Consider the following 24,433-nt stretch of genomic DNA (forward strand, 5'->3'; position numbering starts at 1 on the left):
AAAATCAGCTTATATACTGATTATCATACCCTTCTTCCAAAAACCTAGAGAATCAATACAAGAACCTATTCACAAAGTCAAAAATTATTCCAAACGTTCCATTTACTCAGTTAACTGGAACAAATCATGTTCCATCTCAACTCCCCAAAACTACAGTACAATATCTACCTATCCCCATAAGCACTGACTACATCACTTATTATGTGTCAAAATCTCCACCAAGCTGTCAGATCTGCATAAACTCAATTTTAACCCTATCCAACGCTGGATAAACCTCCCCCTCTCTCTCTTTGGCAGAAGAATGACGATACTACCCAAAATTAATGACTTATTTTCAATGACTACGTTTACATGGACAGCAGTAATCTAATTACTGACCTTAATCTGAGTAAGATAATAATGTGATTAAGGTGTTTACATGAGTCGCTTTTAGAATACTCCTGTCATGTTCCCGTTTTACATGTTTTAGAACATAATTAGATTAACAGCCCGCGTCATTACGTCACCGCACCACGCCGTCCAACGTACCTCCAGAATTTCACGTATCAACATACAGTTCGTCTTCGTTATGGTGCCATATACAGTTTTGGGTGTTTTTATTTATTTTTTTTTACAAACGCTTTAAGTGCAGTTAATTATTTGTCATGCTGTACGTGCAAATAGACGACTGCTTGAAGTGGTGGGTGTGTCCCAAATCGCGTAGTTACCGTCTATATAGTAGCCGAGATACATGTATTTTCCCCACTACAGGCCTATAGTAGGAAAGTATGCGATTTGGGACACAGCCGAACTCTCTTGTTCGCCGTAAAACGTAAAACTGCCATGTGTGATTGTGTCCTGTCACAAATTGCGGTGAAAACTCTCACACGACGTTCATAATGTGATTAAGGTGTTTACATGTCACTACTACACGTCCATAATGCGACTAAAACAGGAGTACTCCACCTGTCTTAATTAGATTATTGCTTACTTCGATTATGACCTTAATTAGATTAAGCTAAGTAAAAATTGCTGTTTACATGGTAGTTTCTTAATTAGAGTATGGTCTTAATCGGATTAAGAGTGGATTATTGTTGTCCATGTAAACGCAGCTAATGATCCCAGTTCAACCTCCCTCTTCTTGGTTCAAATCACTCAACTCCTGTATCACTAAATTTTATTGGGAAAAACAAACCTCCAAGAATCAAACTAACCACTTTACAAAGACCCAAATATCAGACAGGACTTGATGTGCTGAACTTTCAACAATATTACCTCACTAACCAACTCCAATATATAATCAAATGGATGAAGCCCAGCCAGATAAATCAGATTTGGCTAGATACGGAAAAGGCACTATGCAATAAAATCAGTATCTCAGACTTACCCTTCATCAGTACAGATATCAAATGCCACCCCTGCTTCAAAAGTCAAACAATTGCAGCAACTTTAACAGCTTGGTGGAAATTTTATAAAACGATTAATTCGACACTCCAACTAACTGAACACACTCCCATATGGCATAACCCCGACTTCACAAACACAGTGAAGATAACAAACATCAACTCATAGGTAGAAAAGGGCATTAGGCACCTTAAAAACATATGTCAAAACAACATCTTTTCATCACTCCTGTATCTAGCTGAAAAGCATGGACTAGAAAACAAACATTTCCTTGAATTTCTACAACTTAAATCCATTATATGCTATGAAATCAACCTGAAAGACAACACATTAGACATCCAGCCATTAGTATCAACTACTAAATATATCACCACCAACTAAAGTCTTATCCAAAATATATTAAATAATATCCAAATCCAACTCCTCAATTACCATACCTTGATGACTTATCTATCACACCCAGAGAAGACCTTTAGTGACAGATATTACAGAACATGTCCGTTATAGCTAACAACACTAGTCCGCACCTGATACAATACAAAATAATCCATCGAACTCATTACACAGTTCATAGGCTGTATAGAATGTGCTTTGGAGAATCAGAAATCTACACACAGTGCACCCAAAATAAACCAGACGATTACATACATGCCATACGGGACTGCACACCAGTTAAGCACTTCTGGAAAGAAATTACTGAGGACATATCTTGTTTTCTAAATACCACCATCCCACCTTCCCCTCCACTTTGCCTACTTGCAATACATCTGGGATCAACATTACAAAGGAAAACACAATATTCCTCCTCATAGAGCTGACCAGTGGCAAGAAAAGCATACTAATAAATTGGAAATCAAAGAACAACAGTAATATCACACATTGGAAAAACCTTATAATTGACTACATAACAATGGAAAAACTCTAAAAACTCTCAAATTTCACTCTACTTGGACACCACTGATCACCTACATACACCAGGGAATCACCTTACTATAGTCAATAATACAGCTTCTACAGACCGACCACATAATCAAAGCCATACCACACATCTCAAACAGAATGCTCACATAAATTACACACACATGCATACAACCTTCACAGAATCCAAAGTCGGTGTTCCATCCATCTTCTACCGCTTACTCCTTTTCAGGGTCACGGGGAACCTGGAGCCTATCCCAGGGAGCATGGGGCACAAGGTGGGGTACACCCTGGACAGGGTGCCAATCCATTACAGGGCACAATCACACACACACACACACACACACACACACCCATTCATACACTACGGACACTTTGGACATGCGAATCAGCCTACCATGCATGCCTTTGGACTGGGGGAGGAAACCGGAGTACCTGGAGGAAACCCCGGCAGCACGGGGAGAACATGCAAACTCCGCACACACAGGGCCACGGTGGGAATCGAACCCCCAACCCTGGAGGTGTGAGGCGAACATGCGCCCCAAAGTCGGTGTTATACATGTTAATTAACTCAACTGACATTTCAAATATTACTCTTTGCACACTCTTCCCATACTTCCCCGCATTCCCCCCTAACCCATCGATTTGATAAGTACCATATCCCAATCGCATCTACTGTCTTGTCTTGTCTTCTGCTCCATCTTAATATGTATGTATGTATGTATGTATGTAATGCAGTATCTACTCAGGTGTATGGGGTATTAGGTTATATTTCAGTTCAGCCAAAGCTAACATATTCCAGTAAAGACTAGGAAAGGATTTATTTTTCCTAAATGCTTAATCTGTGATACTTATCTCTACTCTCTAATAATAATAATACTGGTTGTATGCTGACATTTATCATGTAGGTTTTTTTCTGAAAATGCCACCACAAAATGATATTGCTACATAAATTATGGTGTGCTTTATTGGTGAGTAGTCCATATAAATGAATTCAGTTCCATTCAGTTCAGTTGTCCTCCTGTTCGTTTGCATTACTGCCACATTTACCTTTATTGAAGCACTTGCTTTGCAAGTAACAATACTTTTCCTTCAGTGTACTTTCAGACTATATCCATCTATGATTATACTTAACTATGATGGGTCCCATAAGGCTCAAAGTTGTTATTTATGGGTTAAGAACTCTTCATAGGAGCGTTGTTAAGCTTAATGAGTGCTTTTGCATGGCCCTAAATCCTGCTTTAGAGTGTTGCTAATAGCTCTAATCAGGCTCCATGGAAGGAAATTAGATAATTTAGTCAAATCCAGGGGTTTTCAGAGTATTCCAGCATAAATATAGAGCCAAATCAAGTCTCATCAGCTATGCAGCCTGTTCATGTGACTAATTTTACTGAATGGATTTCTGATTATTTTTAAATAGCTTTAATTAAGTGGGCTTTTTATTAAAGTGTTAATAATGAATGAATTGCTTCCGGTTCCAGTTAATCAGTTTTTGATATGTATGACTATGACGTCTTTTGGATTCTGCTTCATCAGACGTATATATGATCATTTTAAACTTGACCTTAATGGAAATAAATGTGACAAGTAAAAGCTTCATCTAAATCAAGAAGCACCTTGATTCCTCTTCTTTGCTAATGAGATCACAAGAGCACTCGAATATCTACAGTACAAAGCCACGTCTGTTGACAAGCTACGTTTAGTCAATAAATCTTTGGTCAAGGCTTTCAAGCTCTACACATGGGGTGAAGATTTTAAAAAGGAATAGGGATATAGATCAGAGATAAGAGAAGATAAAAGGAGCCCATGAGAGGAGTTTTCCATATTACTGGCTTAATTTGAGTCACACACAGCCAGTCTAGCTGAGTCTCCATTATCAGGACAATGTCTTTCTCTCAGATCTCCACCTGAACACCTCTTATCATTCAAATGTGACTGGATGCCTCGCCTTTGTCTCCTGATTAATTGCAGCCTCTCGCATCCTTGATTACTCAAAGTGTGAATGTCTAATATGGTGGATTGTGTAAGCATTCCCGGCTTATCTATATTGTGTGTCTTCTGCATAATACTGCAGGGTTTGAGATACAAAAAGAGACATATGGTTTTTAAAAAAAATACTTTGGTCCACTTTGGTTTCTGGTCCCCTATGCCTATCTTGATTGGTTTCCTCTCCCAGTGCGACTGATCTATATGTGTGTGCTCTGCGTGGTTTAGGGAGGAGCAAAAGTAGATTTGATGAATGGAGGTGTGAGAAGCGTGATTGCATCCCCCCAACCCCCACCCCCCAACCCCCAGGGAGGAGGCAAATTAGATGAGGGCTGTTGAGCAGGCTCACTCTTGCCTTTACTGCTGACACTCTGATTATATTCTCACAAGGGTGTTAATGACTCGGCCATACTGTATACACCTACAGCTTTATTCTCCCATATATGTTGTTTTTAGAGGCATATCTGATTGATTCTGATTACAAAGTATGCTTTAAAGGAGCTAAAATGGTATCCTGTCTTGCTTACTGACATCTGACAAAAACGTCTGCCACTTGGGTTCTGGGGAATGGCTTTATGGAGTCCAGTCATTCAGTCCAGTCCAGAGTTCAGTCCAGTTGATTCTATAGTGCACTACATAGTGCATGAGTGATTCGTGATGTGCAGAATGAATGAAAATCCAAGGGACACATAAAGAATTAAATATATTGTGCAGATTGTAATCTAACAAGATGAAGAATAGCTTTTAGCAGACTATAAATATCCTTTGGATTGCTTTTAACCCTTTTTCTCTTCACCACAGTGAAATCATAGATACATCTTAGACATACTAATGTTAAAGACTTTATATGAAATGCTTATCTTTCAGTTTATCACAACTCTGATGCATGCATACAGCTATCGATGCTTTTCTATCCAAGCCAAAATACACACGTCCTGCATAATTGTTGAATCGGCTGACATCATACGCAGCTATATGTATAAAAAGCGATTGCAGGAGAAGAACTGAAGATATCTGAGAGAGACAAGAGCAGCCCACTTTCTCTGTGTTGTAACAGTCCCCTGGCAACGGTGGAGAGCTGCAATTACATTAAAAATCCTACAATCCCTCCACGTCTCCCCCTTTCACTTTCCCCTCCATGCGTAGCACCTGGAACAGTGAAGGGCTGCATACACCTCGGGAGAACGGTGTAGCTTGAACACATCAGGTAAGTTACAATATGGATGTTGTTTTGAAAGTATTTTAATCCTATTGTACACAGCGACAGGAAGATAGGATGATGATGTGAAGCATTTACTGTATGTTCAGCATTGAATAGTATATTGGAATTATTCAGATATTGTTGGTCTTACTCAGAATGACACGACGGAGACCATACATAAATTTAGCAGAATTATTTTGAATTTTTTACTGATCAATTTGCAAAATTATGCTTCATTCCTTCATGCACCAGCAAATGAGTAAGTGAGGCATTTCTTGTGATAGCATCAAATTCAGCTGCCACTATTATACAGATATATCAAAACCATCTGAGTTTTTATTCTCAGATTAATCTGATTAATCTCTGGTCAGTTTTTAATCTCAATTTAAGTGGAAAACTGATCTTCTAAGCCTGATCACTTTATTACATCCATAAGGTCTTCACTGGGTTCCTGTGTTGTTTCTCCGTGGTTCTGATCTTGGGGAAGGCTTAATCCAGAGGGGCTCTCAGAGTTCCTCTTGCTAGCTCGGTGAGCCTGCAGTGCCAGCATGGGATCAGGCTCTTCATCCTACGCCCCCAAAACCATCTACCTGGACGTGGATGGCAAAGTACAGAAGGTCAGTAGTGCATTCCTGTGTATGTTGTAGCTCAGATACCACTGATGCTGACATGGGTTTTTTTCAGCAGACACACAACTATACACAGTACGACATGCCATGAAATGCTATTTTACAACTGTTCGGTGACATTTAAAAAAAACTGAATTTACATAAAGCAGAATTTACTAAAAGTGAAGTAGAAAAAGAAAAATATCAAAATATAATATAAAGGATACGATTGTCAGTCCAGTATAAACTCAAGGTCATTTTATCAGATCATAAGGCTTTTAATTTCTTTACATTTTTGTCTGGGACTTATTGTGAAGACAATGTTCACAAAATAAATCATTTTAAATTTAGCTAGACTAAAACATTAGGATACATTATGATTAACACTGGTTATTAAAGAAATACAGATTTTTTAGGTACCTACACTGCAAAAAAATATATATCTTAGCACGTGAAGCTTTCTTCAATAAAGGAGATGTTATTTAATATTAATCTATTATGAGATTTTATTATATAACAAATTTAATACCATTACACCAATTTCTAAATATATTTACTCATTTCAGTCTTAAAATTGCTATATTCTATTGGCAGATCATTTTGTTTCTTTCTAGAAATAAATGCTTGAAGTAAAAATTATTTGCAAATAGAATAAGGCAATTTCAAGGTCGAAATGAGTAAAAACAATCTAGATATAGGCTTAATAAACTCAATAGGCTATTTTTGGTTGTTTTTAAACAATAAAGAGAAATAGTAATTTTTTTTATTATAATTTGCTTATATTCAAGATATTTTACTGGCTAGAATATATATATATATATATATATATATATATATATATATATATATATATATATATATATATTTTTTTTTTTTTTTTTTTTTTTTTTTTTTTCGCAGTGTATTTACCATACAACAATTCACTGATACTTATTTGAGGGCAGCTGGTAAAATTGAAGATGAATCAGAAAGATACAGTATGATCTTCCAAAATTTGGCTCACTTTTACAGTTAAAACTTCTCTAGTTAATTAATGGAAAATGGCAATGAATAACAGTAAGTTCTGTAGCACGACAAGCAAAAAAAAAATAGTTGGAAAAATATGAAGCATATCTAACATTTCACTAATTCCAGTCAACGTATCCATTGTTAACATTATTATTGACATTTATCAAGGACAAGTAACCATTTAAAATCAGGTTCTAATGTAGTCTGGCCTGGTTGATTAATGCTTTCCTTATCCCAGTATATAGATTTCAATATACATCCGGACTTCTTGAACGCTGCTTTGTGACAATATCTATTGTTAAAAATAATCTACAGTTAACATCAAGTCAAGTCACATTTATTTATATAGCAGAAGTGCTATAATAAAAGTACAATATAAAATACAAGTAGAATTAAATAAAACAAATTAAAGAATAACAAAGTCAATTAAAAATACATTTAAAAACAAAACCACATATGAAAAGGCAAGACAAACAGAATGCATGATACAGACTTTAAAAATAAATATAAAAAATAGGCTTTTAAAGTGGATTTAAAATGTCTGCCATGGCGGATGCCTTTAGACAAATGGGTAAGATGTTCTACAATCTCAGAACTGCAACAACAACAAAAAAAAACTAGGTCACTTTTTTAAACTTCATCCAAGTCCACAGCGTAGTGGACTATAAAATTTGATTGAACTGAATATTCTGTGATGTTCAAAAAAATTGCCCAGAGTGTATGAATGGGTGTGTGAATGTGCGTGACTGTGCCCTGCGATGGACTGGCACCCCATCCAGGGTGTCTCCTGCCTTGGGCTAGGCTCCAAGTTCTCCGTGACCCAGTAAGGATAAGTGGTACAGAAAATGGAGATATAGATGGATGGATGAATATTCTGTGAATTGTTTGGCTGTGTGAGTGATAAACAGGTTGTGAGTTCAAATCTCAGGACTCCCTACCTGTATGTGAGTGTCCCTAAGCAAAGCATCTAACCCTCATCTAACCAATATAATTGCTGAGCATCCCACAATGTTTGCCCTGTTTAGATATCAATACATACAGTTAAATCATTGTGTCCCAAATATGATTGTTTTTAATAAATAGGTCACCAAGCAGATGATTAATCATCACCTATTTTTAATAAATAGGTCACCAAGCAGATGATTAATCATCACCTATTTTTAATAAATAGGTCACCAAGCAGATGATTAATCATCAGGTATAAGGGAAGGGGAGTAGTAGTCAAGAGCATGTGCAGGAATAGTAGTGAGCTGAGGTTAAAAATAAAGCTGAAGATGGCCTGATTTACAGGTGTCAGTGGCATAATAGGCTGCAGTAACACCTGCTACTAGCATGCTCAACCTGCACCACCACTGTCAGCACTTCTCAGGTGCATTTCCCTGAGGAGAAATCTTAAGAGATGTAAATGATTGTAATGAAAAGAGGGGACAATTTACACTACTAATCCATGGGGACATCTCACTCTCTTCATTTCATGCTCTATATGGGAGAGTCGTTGCATGACACTAAAATACATGCATTTGTAATTGTTTTCACATTTTACTGTCATTTTTGTTCATATAATTGATAGAAATGTTGTGCTCACTGCTTAGTTCACTGTGAAATGCATGCTGCAGAAGGGCCAAGTGGGAGCTGGACGTGACATGTGTCCACTCTAGATTAGGAAGTGCCGGAGACTGGAGCTGAGTGAGCTGTCTCGTACACCTGTAGGCCATTACTCCAAGCTGGTGCAACTAATCAAAATGAAATGGCCTGTTTATCTTCCCTAATATATCTACACAATCTCATCAGCATAATCAAGCGTATTTTATTTGTCTAATTATCCTACGCCTATCTACATAATATAAGCTAATGTGTATGAATTGATATTTGCATGAATATTTCGTGAGGGTTTAGCACTGTAAATACTGAATCACAGCTTTGTTTTCTAGGTGTTGTTCAGTCGTCACTGCAGTCCATGTGACATTAAAGAGCTCTTGTGTTCCTCTTCCAACATCTCCAGGTTAGTAGATGTGAGTGTGTTAGTATCACATTGACATAGCATTTAGACCGCTGCTGTAAGTCTAAGCTAGAATCAGTAACACTTTACAATAACAGTACATGAATAATCATGCACTAATACCGGAAATAAAGCTTACTTGAATATGAACTGATGATGAGTGTACTAATCACTGTACTAATCACAAACTAATGAAGAGCTGACCTTAACTATGACGAGAGTGTTATGAATTAATGCATGAATAATGACCACCTTAAGTACACGTTAGTGCATGTTTGTTAGTTAATTTATAAATTAACACATAGGGAAAAACTAAATCAAACATGCTCTGTAAGAAAGAATATGAATTAAAAGTGCATAATTTCTACTTGTTTATATGATTTGCCATATGAAGTGGTGTATACAAACATCATTGAATGGCGCTGGATTACTTTCATAATTTACATTGATCCTTATCGAGCGTAGAAAGACGCACTAATAATAAACACAAATTATTTCATCTCAACCTGTTTTGCATCATCCTCCATCCATTTCTCATCAAATCCCACTGTAGTACCAGTACGTGTTCTGGGTGGCAAGGGCCCGAGACACTGCTCCTTTGCCCACAAAGGTGAAATGAATACAGTAACCTTTATTCATTTAGCAGACGCTATTATCTATGAACATTTTACACCAGTGTTCTATAAGATTATTTTCAGGTGTTTTAGTCTAGGATGTCGCTGTGTTAATTAACAGCAAACATGTACTAACATGTATTTAAGGTGGTCATTATTCACGCATGAATTCATAAGACTCACAGTGTAGTTAAGATTAGCTTTTCATTAGTTCAAGATTAGTACATTAGTACACTCATCTTTAAGTATTAATTCAGGTATTAGTGCATGATTATTCATGTACTCTTATTGTAAAGTGTTACTGCAGAAACTTTTGGTTTAAGCTTTAAATGCGTTTGTGTTTCTTCATAACTCATATCTATCTATTATATAAGTTATATAACTTTTATCTAACCCTAATTCTTCTACATACATTGAATATTAAAATTACTTACAATTATTAACCTCAGTAAGACAATAGAGAATACTGGCCACAAATTATAATTCACAGTCTGAAGATGTAGGTAAATTATTGAAAGCAAAAAGTTTAAGGAATACTAGGGGTTAGGGGTTTAACTGAAAAAAGGTCAAAAGGGTGAATAAGGGCCCTGAGTGACATCCTATTTATTTAACTAAAAAAAACTGAATTCTTATGGAGCCCCCTGGTGGGTCAGGGGTGCTAATGTATGCTGTGTGCTAATGTATGCTATGTATACTGCTTTAATCAGTAGGATCAGTTTCTTATACGTAGAATCAGTTATAGGATTAGTTTCTATAACTACAAACTGATCCTATCGCTTTCCACAGGACCACAGCTATAATGTTGGTGGACCCTGAGGGAGCTCTAGTATCCATCGATCCAACAATGCCCACCAACTCGCCCAAGTAACTCAATTATTTACCACATTGACTATGTTTACATGGACAGCAGTATTCTAATTACTGACCTTATTCTGAATAAGACAATATTGTGATTAAGGTGTTTACATGAGTCGCTTTCAGAATATTCCTTTCATGTTCCTGTTGTACATGTTATAGAACATAGATCGATTAACGGCACATTACGGGGTCATTACCTCCCCACACCACAACGTCAATTCTGACGTTCCCTCCAGAATTTCATGTATCAACATACAGTTGGTCTTTGTTATGGTACCATATACAGTTTTGGGTGTTTCATTTAATTACGTGTCATGCTACATGTGCAAATAGGCGACTGCTTGAAGCCGTGGGCTGCGTCCGAAACCGCATACTTACCTACTATATAGTACCGAAATACATGTATCTTGCCTACTATATACCAGGTAAGTGCGTGGTTTCAGACGCAACATGTTCTCTCGTTTGCCGTCAAACGGTTGAGCACTGCCGTGTGTACATGTCGCAAAATGCGGTGAAAACTCCCACACAACGTTAATAGTGTGATTAAGGTGTAATGCACTTTCATAATGCGACTAAAACAGGAATACTCCACATGTATTAATTCGATTTGTGTTTACTTCGAGTATGATTTTATTCGGATTAAGGTCATCAATAATTGCTGTTTACATGGTAGTTTCTTAATCAGAGTATTGTCTTAATCGGGTTAATATCGGATTATTGTTGTCCATGTAAACATACTGACTCATACAGTACATCCTCATAACTTGTAATCCAACTATTTTCCTTTTGATAACTAATTATTTCACTAAATTTCTTCCCATCCAGTTCTCTATATAAAGTTGTTCCCCTATCCACGGGTCAGCTGGGAGGTAACACAGTAAAACACATTGTACTTCCCAACACTCTTATGACTCTTTCCATCTTTACTAGTGACATTTATAATGACTGATGACCATTTCCTCAGTCTGTATTTTGCAGATAATTTAGGTAAGCATGTGATTTACAGTCTGTATGCTTCCCTGCACAGAGAAAGAAGACATGTTTCAGAACGTGTTATCACAGGTGGCAGAGCAGTTCAGCAGGTAATGCCAGTGTTTGTTTTCCCAGAGACCGAAGCGGCACTCTATCGCATTTCAGATACAGTGCACATTTTGACATTTGCTTGGGCTATGTGTCTGAAAAGAGTTTTTCTATTTTAGGGCCTTCAAGATCAATGAACTGAAAACTGAAGTGACCAATAGGTTGGCTATGTTGGAGAAGAGAGTGGAGCGTATGTGTTCTATGCATACTTGATGTCTGTGTATGAGAATTAAGAGCATGATGTAGCTCTTTTTTATATTTATATACTGAGCTTTGCTCCTTTTTCTACCTAGTGGAGGGCCTGAAGGTTGTAGAGATTGAAAAGTGCAAGAACGACTTAAAGAAGCTGAGAGATGAGATGACTTCCAGAGGAGGAGGAAGGTAAGCAGTCGGAGAGCAAATCAAATTATTATGATCCAGAAATTCAGTTAACCCAAATGTTTGGTAAATCAATAGTCATGCATTGCATGAGTTGCTTATCTGACGCCACTGTTTTCTTCATTAGAGTGAATTGTCCGTGTAAGTATAACTTCTCGGATGATGGAAAGAAATTAACCCCTAGACGTGATGTGCCCAGCTATCCAAAGGTGCTTTTAACAAAATGTTTTGAATGAGTTTTAGAAGGAAAAATACATCCATCCTCACACCATTTATTTTCTTTCTCCTCAGTATACACTCTCTCAGGAGACTATTGAAGCTCTGAAGAAGCCGACCTTTGATGTCTGGCACTGGGAGCATAATGAAGTACGTGTGCTTCCGAGGAATGTAAATATTTACTGTGGATGTGACAAGATTTATTTGTCACGATGCATCTTTGCGTTTAGCAATTTGATAGTGCTTTGATTTTGCTTTGTGTTTCAGATGCTCAGTTGCTTGGAATACATGTACCATGACTTAGGCTTGGTAAAGGAGTTCAACATGAACCCCATTACACTCAAACGTTGGCTGGTATGCGGAAGATTTTGGAAGGCCATATTCTTTTACAATTCTGGTTATTGGGCTTATGAAAGTGAATTTATAGGCATATAAATATATAGACCCCATAATGAGTTTATGTTCATATTTTCCCAGCTTGCTATTCAAGAGAATTACCGTAGCAACCCATTCCACAACTTCCGCCATTGCTTCTGTGTGAGCCAGATGATGTATGGCATGATTCACCTCTGCAACCTTCAGGTGAGAACTTTCTTGCTTACTAAAGGCGTGACAGCTGCCTTGTGATAGAAGCACATAATCATGTTGTTTGTGTGTGGGTGTATGGGTGTGTGTGTGTGTGGGTGCATGCATGGGTGTTTTTGGTCAACAGGAAAAGCTCACACTGACAGACTTGGGCATTTTAATGACTGCTGCAGTATGCCATGACTTGGACCATCCAGGCTACAATAACACGTATTTCAATTCAAATTCATTTAAAACTCACAATTACTATATTATTAATAATGAAAACAGCAAGTTGGTGTTGTTTAAACAGTTCGATTTTCTTTCAGGTACCAGATAAATGCACGCACCGAGCTAGCCGTACGTTACAACGACATCTCTCCTTTGGAGAACCACCACTGTGCTGTGGCCTTTCAGATCCTCGCTTTGCCCGAGTGTAACATCTTTGCCAATGTGGACTCTGAAGCATTTAAACAGATCCGTCAGGTTGGTCTATGCAGGCTTCTTTTTTTTGTAACCTCTAAAACACTATAAGTGAGGAACCTTTAAATGATTGCTTTAACCCTACTATTATGTTATGTTTTGAGATGTCTGAAATACTGGTTAATCTCTTTTTTTCTCTTTGAATTTTTTTGACTTTCCTCATTTAGGGTCATTAACTTGTATGAAAATATTTCTTCTTATGGATTGTCCAAGACAAACCATAATAAAGGTTTACTGTTTTAAGCTGTTCTTTGCTGTTTTTGTGTGTATTTAAACTGTGGAAGTCATTTTGACCCATAACATAATGGATGTAACTTTTTTCCCAATATAATAGTAAGGTTAATAATAATCTAATGTACAATATACTTTTCAGTTGCAATATAACTCCTTAACCTTTCACCTACAGGCAATCATCACCCTGATTTTGGCTACTGACATGGCCAGGCATGGAGAGATCCTGGACTCTTTCAAGCACAAAGTGGACAATTTTGACTTCACCAATGAGGAACATGTAACCTGTGTATGTACTCAATTCCACAGAGTGTAAATTCACTCCAAGAACAAAGGGCTGCATTCAGAGTTGATGAGTTAAGTCAGACAAAGATACAGTTGATAGGCTGAAAAAATTAGCAATATTGAGCTAAACATCTTAACTTGATTGCTGGAAGGTCAATTCAGATAACAGAAATTATATATATTTTTTGTCATTTATGCCACATTTTGTCTTGTGCAGAAGATTCTTTTTTTCAGTTCTATATAGACAACAGTTTTGAAAACAATGGTGCAATAGAATATGCAACCTTTTCTATTATACCACAGCTCTGCTCAAATCTTGAATCTGATTGATCAGAAGGTGGTTAGCATGGCTCTGACAGTTGTGCTTGCTGTAAGGCGAATCGTTGGTTTATATTAATGCCCTTATTCTAATATGTTTTTGTTTCTATAGTAACAGCTCATTCACAGGGACTTGTATGGAGTATGGAGTGTATCCACATAAAACGATTTACAAAATGTATATAAAAAATGTGTCATTTTTGATAAGTTTTCTCTGAAGTGACATTTATCTTTGGAAGGAGTGTTCAGTGTCAAGTCACACTGAGTTTTTGGGGGCATATTAGACTCATCAGGATGTGCTGCTATTGTAAATAATCAACTTTGGGGTGGTAAGAGTAACTTTGCTTTACATCAGGCTGCATCACACCACCCTGTCGTTGATTATTTCCTATTAAAGCATATTCTGTCATGTTTTATTCATCATTTATGCTTTACTACATATGTTATACTTTACTATGATAAAGCTGATGGGTGAAACATGCTATTAGTTATGAAACAATTTAGCATTAATGCAAGAGACCAAAAAAAAACCCCAAAAACTGATGCCATCACATACAACACATTCAAATGAACATCTAATTGTATCCATGCACTGAAAATATACATGGTGTCCCAAAAGTCTCCATATATGTACCGTATGCCAGCACCACGTCGGTTGTGCCTTTGTCAGTGGATGTTCATGGACGTCCACTTCTCGGAAGGTCCGCAACACTTCCAGCCTTTTTGAATTTGCGACAGCTTCCCCATCCAGCCATTTTGTCAAAGGAATTCTTAAAGGCTATTTGAAATATATATATATATATATATATATATATATATATATATATAAACTAAATATGAAACACTTTGGAAGACATGTTGCTAAAAAGTTTTTGTTCCCCTATGAATGGAGACTTTTGCATCAAAATATATCAATTAGATAGTTGATATAATACAAGAATTTGTCAGACAGTGGTGCAAAACTTAATTTGGCTCCTCACGACCTACATTGGCCCCTCGTCTGAGTAGATTTCTGCAGGTTTTAATAGAGGATAACTAAGACATACCTGCTGTGGGTGAATTCTGTCTAGAATTCTGTCTAGAATTCACTGCTGGTAAAAGCATTGATTAGATAATAGACAATTCTGAATGGATTATTGAGCACACAATTTCAGTATTATTTTCTCACGATGCAGGCATAACTGAACTGCAAACATGGCTCAATGTGATGAGCGGCTTTTTTGTCTTTCTTGCTTGGCACCTGATGAAAGGCATAGATCTGATGGACAAAAGTCTTCTTTGTTTCTCTCTTGTGTGTGTGTGTGTATGTGTGTGTGGGTGTGTGTGTGTGTGTATGTGTGTGGGTGTGTGTGGGTGTGTGGGTGTGTGTGTGTGTGTGCGTGCATATGTGTGTGTGGGTGTGTGTGTGTGTATGTGTGTGGGTGTGTGTGGGTGTGTGTGTGTGTGTGTGTGTGTGCGTGCATGTGTGTGTGTGTGTAGCTGAAGATGGTCCTGATCAAATGTTGTGACATTTCCAATGAAGTCAGGCCGACAGAAGTTGCAGAGCCATGGGTAGACTGTCTTCTGGAGGAGTACTTCATGCAGGTCAGCACAATGTGCACTCCTGCACTCTGTGCTGATTTAATTGGTTGAGATGCTCTTCAGATAGAGTTACACACATGCATATTTCTACACAGAGTGACAGAGAGAAGTCTGAGGGTCTACCTGTTGCTCCGTTTATGGACAGAGACAAAGTGACCAAGCCCACAGCTCAGATTGGCTTCATTAAGTTTGTCCTCATCCCCATGTTTGAAACAGTGATGAAGGTGTGGACCAATTCCTTATTGCTGTATGTTAAACTCAGTTAAGGTACTCTGTAATATTGGTCATATTTAGCAGTCAGCATATATGGCACAACTGAATGTTTGATATTTTGATTCAAAATAAAGTGGTTTTATCCTTTAATTAAATACCAGCATTCTAGGAATGACAGTGTGGCAATCCTGACTCTATGTTTCATGTGTGTTTAGCTGTTCCCACAGATCGAGGAGATCATGGTACAACCTCTGAGAGACTCACGAGATCATTACGAGGAGCTCAAGCAGATTGATGATGCCATGACTGAGGTAGACTCTCCAATGCTCCATCCATTCAAATATAGTATCCATTTAGTTTATATTTTTAGTTTTAAGGTGCATACTCATGATGGTTTATGGTCTTCATCTTAAAATGATTCTGTACAGAATAATCACAAGTTCTATGTGATCTTGTGATATAACCAAAGATGTGTAAGAAAATGCTATTACATTTGTTCCATTTTGACTAGATACAGCATTACAGCATACAGGATGCAGCATTATGCACACATACCCTATGTTTATAATAGCAAGTGACAAAGCAACAAGTGACTTTTCATTTTCTATGGATGTGCATCACACTGAGCCACAGTAACAGCATCACACAACAAAGCAACTGTGCAAAAAGTCACATTTGAATTGTGATTGTCTCAATTCCATGCAAATTAAGTAGGACATTGTCAAACAACAAGTCCAAATGATTCCTTGGACTAGTCCTACAGTGCATCAAACAATAGAACAAACAATAGAAACCATTATAGAAATTCTAATGGTTTCCACTACAAATGCTATTACAAACCATCATCTAACCATTAAAACCACCAACATGCCAAATAAAAATGGCGTACTTGCAACAAAAAGCAACAAATTACCCACAGGGACCATCACAGTTTCCATTAAAACCAATACAATTGCCAATATAATCCTTAAAACCGTTACAAATTCTATGAAGCTTTCTAATGTTTCTTTCAGCAGGGATATCATGTGAGATTTTATTCAGTTCCCTCATGACTCACACCTTGAGTTCCTACCTGCAATTAGTTTCTATTTACTCTTAACCTCTCATTAAATGTATATAGAGAAAGGAAAGAAAACATTGGAAGGAAGTAGCAGACATTGTTGGTGCCTAGCTTGTACAGGTAGCTTGCTTTGCTAATCTGCCAACTGTGCTAGTACAAAGTCCTAGCATGTAACATGTAAACCAAACAACCAAATTTAACATTAATTAGTGCATTATTTAATTTGTGTTTAACTATTTAGCTGTAGAAGCTACTACCATTTCTTATAGGATTTTTTTTCATGCCAACAAGTGACAAATTACAGTGACACAAGCGGCTTGTCGCTTGCTAGCATGAACTTAGGGTTACACTGGAAATAACTTATATGTAACCTTTGTTTACAAGGCCATGATTTTGTGGCTGGTCCTCACTAGAAAGTGCTGGTTAGCTTCCTGGTGCTCAGCACGTGCTAACATAAAAGTGTTTTTTGTTTTGTTCAATGAGGCACAGAAGAAAAAAACAGAAAATATGTCATTAGGAGGAAAGAAGAAATAAACTTTGGGGCGAGCTCAGTGATACTATGTAAGTAGATTTGTGTGCTGAGTGCTTTTCACTTCCTCTCTAGCCAAGCTCTCAGGCAAGCAGCACCCAATATGCTCAGCATACGTATATATATAAATATAAATATATATGCTCAATAAAGCTTCACTTTGTGGCAGCATACTGCTTTTGAATACAACCTTTGCAAATAACGATATAAGGAAAAAGTATACATCATTCCTCTAATTATAAGCAACTTCCTGCTGTGACAAAGTGAATAAGCTTACTTATACTGATCTACTCTTTTGACGTTCCTGAATGCAATTACTCTGTGTACTTTTTCTCTATGTACGCTGAACTAGCTGGTTCCACTTCTCCGCTTCAGCTTCACTAACCCTTCACCAAGCTTGCCTCTTTTTCCTAAGGACTGGCTGTTGGCCATTGCACCAATTGTCAGAGCACTTTGCAGAGCTGAATATCCTGTGAGAAGAACATTGTTTTACTGTATATTTTTATTTTTTTCCCCAGGGATCTTGCTTTCTGGCCCGCTTCCACAGAGCGCCGGTCTAAGGCTTTGATAAGATTCTCCATTCAATGGTCTTCCCTGAAGCTGAAGTGGTGTTCAGTATGGTTTCTCAGTGCTAAATCCAAAGAGACATCAGAACTACTCAGGCTTGTGGAACCGTGACAAGGGTTCTCTCAACATAGCTGCGAACAGATAGACTGGTTGCCTGTTGGTCTGCTAGGTTTTTCTCTTCTTCCTTTTTTTTTTTGTGCTGTTTTAAGTTTTTTGTATTGCAGTGTTCCACTGGGAAGTCTGTTAGAGGATACAAATAGCATTTATTATATTGTATGAAGTCGATTAATGTTACAAATGAGGCCAGACTGAAGGCAAAAACATGACTACAGCTATGATGTATACCTATTGGAAAGTGCTTATTAATAGCTGCAGATTTGTTCACAATATAATATGTTTCATATTGATTGACTCCTATAAACTATGGAGCAGTGTAGAAACACCTAACAATATGTCTGGATTTCTTCTGTATTTTGACTTAATTTTAATAGTGATTGCAGAATAGAATCCATCATGGTGTTTCATATAAATTATCAATGAGTGTAAGAATTTTTAAAAATCAACAAAAAGGCATTGAGTCATGCATGAACTTTCTCAGTTTATGATATATGATATATGGGTTTGAAATCCGTGATTTACATTTTAGATTGTACTGCACTTGTTTTACATCCAAATAGTAATCTGTATTCAACACATATATATTTTTCTTATATTATTTGCTGTTGTCATTAACATTTTTTTAAGTGACTACTCTGGGCAGCACAATAAAGTCTCACTAATGAGTTCTTCCAGTTCTACTTGAGTAGTGGTTTTGTTTATATTCACTGATGAAGGCTCTTCCAAGAGAAAGCCGGCAAGCTATTCTCCACTGGACCAATAAGGGTACATCATAGGCTGGATCAAGGGCCCATTAAAATGCTTGGCCCTTCAGTGTTGGCCCTAACTCAGGACTAACTGCTGATGGGACAACTTTATGTGAGCTGCATTTACCAGGCCCATCATGGGCCAATCTCACTCCCTTCACTCTACTTCAATTCAAATACAGAATTAATACAGTAATTGAAATTTACTTATGAGTTCACATATTTATGAGACATAATTTAAAGCTACAGTGTGTACAGTATGTTTCCATGACAGTCCTGTACTAGTAATTCCCAGTCAGGTACTGAATCAGTGGTGTGTGGTAGGAATTGACAAGAACATTTGTATGTATGCGTCATATATCACCTCAGGTATGTCACACATCATCGCATCACAAGTTTAGGCACTAAACAAGTCTGACTGCACGGAGACTGGCAGGAGTTATTGCTAATCAGAAGAAGGAGAAGAGCATGAGAGTGAAACAGGGGTGAAAGAAAGAGTCTAATGTTATATTATAAAAGGAAAAAGGATTTAAGATCCTTTTGGAGTTTTAACATTTTCCCTGCTGTACAAGTAAGGCAATTATTTGTTCTCTAATTTGGTCAGAAGCTTTTGGTTTTTGATTTTGTTTCCAAAACCTCACTTTATTATCACTTGGATCTAGAGTTTACAATTTGTACTAATGATGATAAGTTAGCTACATTGTTTTGTTTAGCTTATTAAAAGCTAGTAAGAATGTGTATGTAACTTTTGAGGAATTGACATTAAATGCTAATTTTCCCAATATTCAGTGAAATACGTGTAATGTCTGACCACGTGTGTTCTCAGGTAAGAGGCTGACAGAACCTGTGCTGAAAATGATAACACTCACTTCTAAAAGTTGCAGAAGGTGAGCAGTATATTAAAATAGGCTAAACACTAGACATTTTGGTAACAGAATAGCCTCAAGCTCTATATACAAAAAATGTTTTTTTTTAAGCAAGGCTACCTTGTTGATTAAAGGCATAATGAGAAAAAAGATAAGATTTTTACATTGACACGTGCAGATATAGGAAACCGCTGTCTCTGTGACACTTTTCACAGACACATTCACAAGTTTTCTGTTTGTGCCAAAAGCAGCAACTATTACCACAGAAACAGTAAAAAAAAGGAACTTGGTATGGCATTGTTAAGCCTTTGCCCTGCTTGTTATGGAGAGAAATGCATTTGTAGTAACCAGAGCAATCTAAAATTTCTTCTGTGTGTGTGTGGGGGTGGGGGGGTTTATTCCTTGGTGGGTCAACCATAGGTGCCACCATACAGTATATCAGCTTTTTTAAACAAATGTTAATCTTCAGAACATTCCTAAATCACTGCCCCATACGTTTTAAATTCTGTTGAAATACTGGTTACCTTTTTTTGAGTGACCAACAATGCGAAAAAAAAGCTATTTGATAGATATAAGCCTTTCTAGATGTTGTGCAATCTTAGGGCTCTCTTACTGCATCATTTAGGTGTATACAGTTATTATAACACCTAGCGGTCAAAATGGGAACTGCAACAAGTGCTATTAGAGAATCACGCTGCCCCAGACTCACTCTATGAACATTTTCAGTGAAGGAGGAGCAGCAGACAGGATAGTTCATTAGGTATGTTCCCATCCACGTATTTCTATGTGCATTTTGGGCTGGATGGAAACACCAGATGTGAATAAAATCTCCAAAAATGCATATAAAACTGTATGCTCTCAATTGAGGCGGATCATTTTTTTTATCCGATAAGAAGACATGCACATAAGCTATGATGGAAACACATTTACCAAATAAATTCCTTGATGCACATCAAAAAATCATGTGACTTTGCCTCAACAAGTCATGTGATTGGATAATTGGCTCAGAAAAGTAAAAATGGCGGAGAGCAAGAGGTATGTTTGGAGAGACAACGAGGTCCAAACTGTGGTTTTGCTGACTCCAAATGTCTCCCCCACAACTCTGTATTCAGTTCATGTGGGCAACTTATACAGTGCAATAGCAATGTGTTTTTCTCTAGGAACCGGGGCATGGTAGGTCAGAATAACTGGACTATCCAGTGGACCAATCTTGTTGCACAGTATCGCAAATGTTGTTTTTGTCATTCTGAAATGCCTGAGCCAAAAGTCTGTCATCGAAATGATTTAGTATAATTACCTCCCAGAACTGTTTCATACGAGCCCGTTCCCAAATACCAGACATCCACCTCCGATCGCAAGATAACATGAGGTTTGTTATACCTTTGAAATAGGTTTTGTTTTGTCTGCGCATTCTAAAGTCATTTATTATATTGTAAAAAAGAGGCACAGTGACTTCCCCGGTTGCAACAACTTCCTTTTGCATTAATACTTTGCACCAGTTTCCATGGCAGTGACGATTTTGTTCTCTTGAACACATGGGATGGAAACAGTGCTTTATTCTCAAATGTTTTATGCAATATTCCAATTTTTTGCCTGAGTTAAATTCACAACTTGGATGGAAACATAGCTATTGTCAGGGCTGCAGTTTTACACTAAATTTGGCTAGTTTAATCTGTGCAAACTGTCTGTGTGCACCACTGATGCAAAAACTGAGGGCCTTTGAAATAACTGACCAGGAACGGCCGCCAAGATGGCCACCAAGTGAACTAGGACTTTTATTAACACTCAACTTATATGTAATTTAATGATAAACTGGTTATGAGTATATTCTTAAGCTCATAAACTGCCACACCCCTTTGCATCATATATTATAAGGAAAAATGTCAGTGGAATGAGGCAGTTGTGGTTCTATTTTGGCTAAGCTGTTATTTTGATCAGCCCCACCACCAAAGTCTTTAGTTACGTGCCAACATGCATTGCCAGCCACCTGAAGGCATGTTCACATAACATGCACTGTAATAAGTGCTTATATGTAATGTAGTGCTTATATATGTATGAGGTGATGAGAATAGGAAACCTCTGTTACAGAAAGCAAAATTACTGTTCCGTAATGGGAAGAGTGAAGGGCATAAATAAGTCTATTAAATAAGTTTGAGGGATGAACATCAGTAAATTGGATTGAGATTAGTGCTGGTGGATTGTTAAAGCTGTAATCTTATGTTCCACAGGGTGGCAACATTTCTCCAGAGCCACCACACATGGTGACTTCTGAATATGAGACACGTTTTTATAATTTATTCAGTTAAAACAGTACCTTCTGTGTTGTTTTATCACAGTGTCTATCATATCCTGATTTTCCCCTCCATTTGATATATTTGCCACATTAAGAACTATCATATTTGTTTTGAAAAGAGTCCAACGTATTTAGGACAGTGTAGTAACCACATATCAATTCAGATCTTGTTTGCTCTTGACTCATCAAAGGAGTCAATTAGTGTGTGTCTTTTAGTAGTAGGAGTAGGTGCTAACCGCAGTGTGTGGGAGATACAGACTGCTTGGTAATCTGATCCTGCTAAACTTTTCCCTATTCTCTTATCACAGCTTATCTGACCAACATCTTGCCTGTGAAAGTTCACTGTAAATCAAAACAGATCAAATCTGTAAATGTCACTGTAGTACAAATGGCAGAGTCAATTTGAAAGTAAGACTGGACTGTCTAAAAACAAAATCAACAAGTTGCTTTGCATTATTCTTATCAACAAAATGTCTGCCACATCTACCACAGCACTGACTGGTCAGAATAACAACACAACTCTAACATCCATCCATTTTCTATACCGCTTATCCTTCAGGGTTGTGGGTAACCCGGAGCCTATTCCAGGGAGCATCGGACACAAGGCGGGGTACACCCTGGACATAGTGAGCTCTGACATGTTCAACTCAAATGATTTTACATTTATATTTATATTTATGTTTATAGGGGACCACAGTGGCTTAGTAGTTTGCCTCACACCTCTGGGGTTGGGGGTTTAAATCCTGCCTCCACCCTGTGTGGGTGGAGTTTACATGTTCTCCCCATGCTTCAGGTTTCCTCCCCCAGTCCAATGACATGCGTTGTAGGTTGATTGGCATTTTCAAATTGTCCATAATGGGTGTGTGAATGTGTGTGCAATGTGCCGTGCGATGGATTGGCACCCCGTCCAGGGTGTCCCCTCGCCTTGTTCCCCTCAGATAGACTCCAAGCTCCCTAGCGACCCTGTATAGGATAAGTGGTATGTAAAATGGCTGGATGGATTTATGTTTATATTTGTATACTCATTCTAATATGATATCATTTCTATAGTAACACCTCATTCACAGAGACTTGTATGATGGACAATAATACATAATGTAAGGCTAATGATATATGGATTAAAACATGTGTTGTTACTTAATAAAGAAAAACTGTTGAAAAGGTGAAGTGTTCTGTAAGGATATTGGATTTATGGAAGAAGTCTCCAGTGTCAGTGCTTTGTCACAGTCACTAAGTTTTCCATGACGGGAGAGTCTTCAGGACAGAGGACTCTGGTAACATGAGGACACTTATTTTTATGTCTTATTAATTTCAAGAAAGAGGGGGAAAAGAGAGGCTGGTGAAGAGATGACTGTTTATAGCTGCTATAAAATAAATTATAACAGGAACTACTGTGTCTCATAGACATTCCACAGCATTAAATGTAACTATAAATGATTAAAAAGTAATATGTCATTTATTTATAAATAGTAATCATTGGTAAAAGGAAAATAATCCTCCATTTTGTGGTGGGCCATGGCATGTTTTTTCCTTACTTAATTAGGGACTTTTTCAATGATTCAGTTTGTTTGTAGACAAAAAAAAAAACCCTAAACATATTTTTTATGGAAATTTGTTTTCTCCACAGAACAGTTACTATAGCACAAATGGTCAAAACCTTGATACTGTTCTGGTTCTGAGAACTTTCTCAGTCTCGACAGAGTGTTTTCTAAGAGCAGGTCAGAGCTTGGGGTCACTGTGTGGGACGAACTCTGCTAAACTTCTCCCTAGATTCTCGGCCCTCCCTGGCTGGATGATTCATCTCGTCAAACCAAATATCCCTCTTTAACTTCCCTTTGTGAATGACGACTAATCTCTAAAACATTTCCCTTTTTTATTTTCTTACTTATTATTTCCAGCGGGGACATGGAAAATGATTTCTGCTTCACTGGTAATGACCCTGACCTTTCCTAGTACTTTTCATTCAAACACAAAGGTCCCTTTGCGTGTCAGTAGCATCATCTATGGTGGGTTTGCATTAAAAGAAGTCCTGTTCATTTAGAGATCTGGGAACAAAAGCTTGTTCATAGCGGGAACTTTGCACTCACACGCATGGCCCGCTCATCTGACATGCAAACAGACTGTGAGCGAGCAAATAAATACTCACACAAACAGTGCAACTCGAATCATCTTCCTGTGAGGTATAAAGGGAGGCTCGGGGGGCATTCTTCTCTTTGTGAGAAAGTAAAATCCCTTTGACTTTTTATAAGACAGGATTGTCTCACATCCTGAACAGACTCTTAAAACGAAACACCTGCAACAGGCTTCCACTCCCTGGAAATTGGAGCATAT

At 37.6% G+C, this 24,433-nt stretch overlaps 1 protein-coding gene across 1 annotated transcript; it reads left to right on the top strand.

Moving 5' to 3' along the window:
- Positions 1–6,036: 6,036 nt before the first annotated feature.
- pde9ac (phosphodiesterase 9ac) lies at positions 6,037–19,064 on the top strand. The gene is made up of 19 exons (XM_053647592.1): positions 6,037–6,105; positions 9,036–9,106; positions 10,504–10,581; positions 11,401–11,444; positions 11,603–11,657; positions 11,775–11,845; positions 11,949–12,036; positions 12,161–12,242; positions 12,325–12,399; positions 12,517–12,603; positions 12,727–12,831; positions 12,962–13,044; positions 13,143–13,299; positions 13,703–13,816; positions 15,610–15,714; positions 15,807–15,935; positions 16,140–16,235; positions 17,468–17,545; positions 18,032–19,064. Exons 1-18 carry the CDS (start codon positions 6,037–6,039, stop codon positions 17,516–17,518), a joined length of 1,560 nt encoding a protein of 519 aa, XP_053503567.1. The 3' UTR covers positions 17,519–17,545; positions 18,032–19,064.
- The last annotated feature ends 5,369 nt before the right edge of the window (positions 19,065–24,433 follow it).

This window comes from Ictalurus furcatus, chromosome 17 (assembly GCF_023375685.1).
Source record: "Ictalurus furcatus strain D&B chromosome 17, Billie_1.0, whole genome shotgun sequence".
NCBI classification, from domain to species: domain Eukaryota; kingdom Metazoa; phylum Chordata; class Actinopteri; order Siluriformes; family Ictaluridae; genus Ictalurus; species Ictalurus furcatus.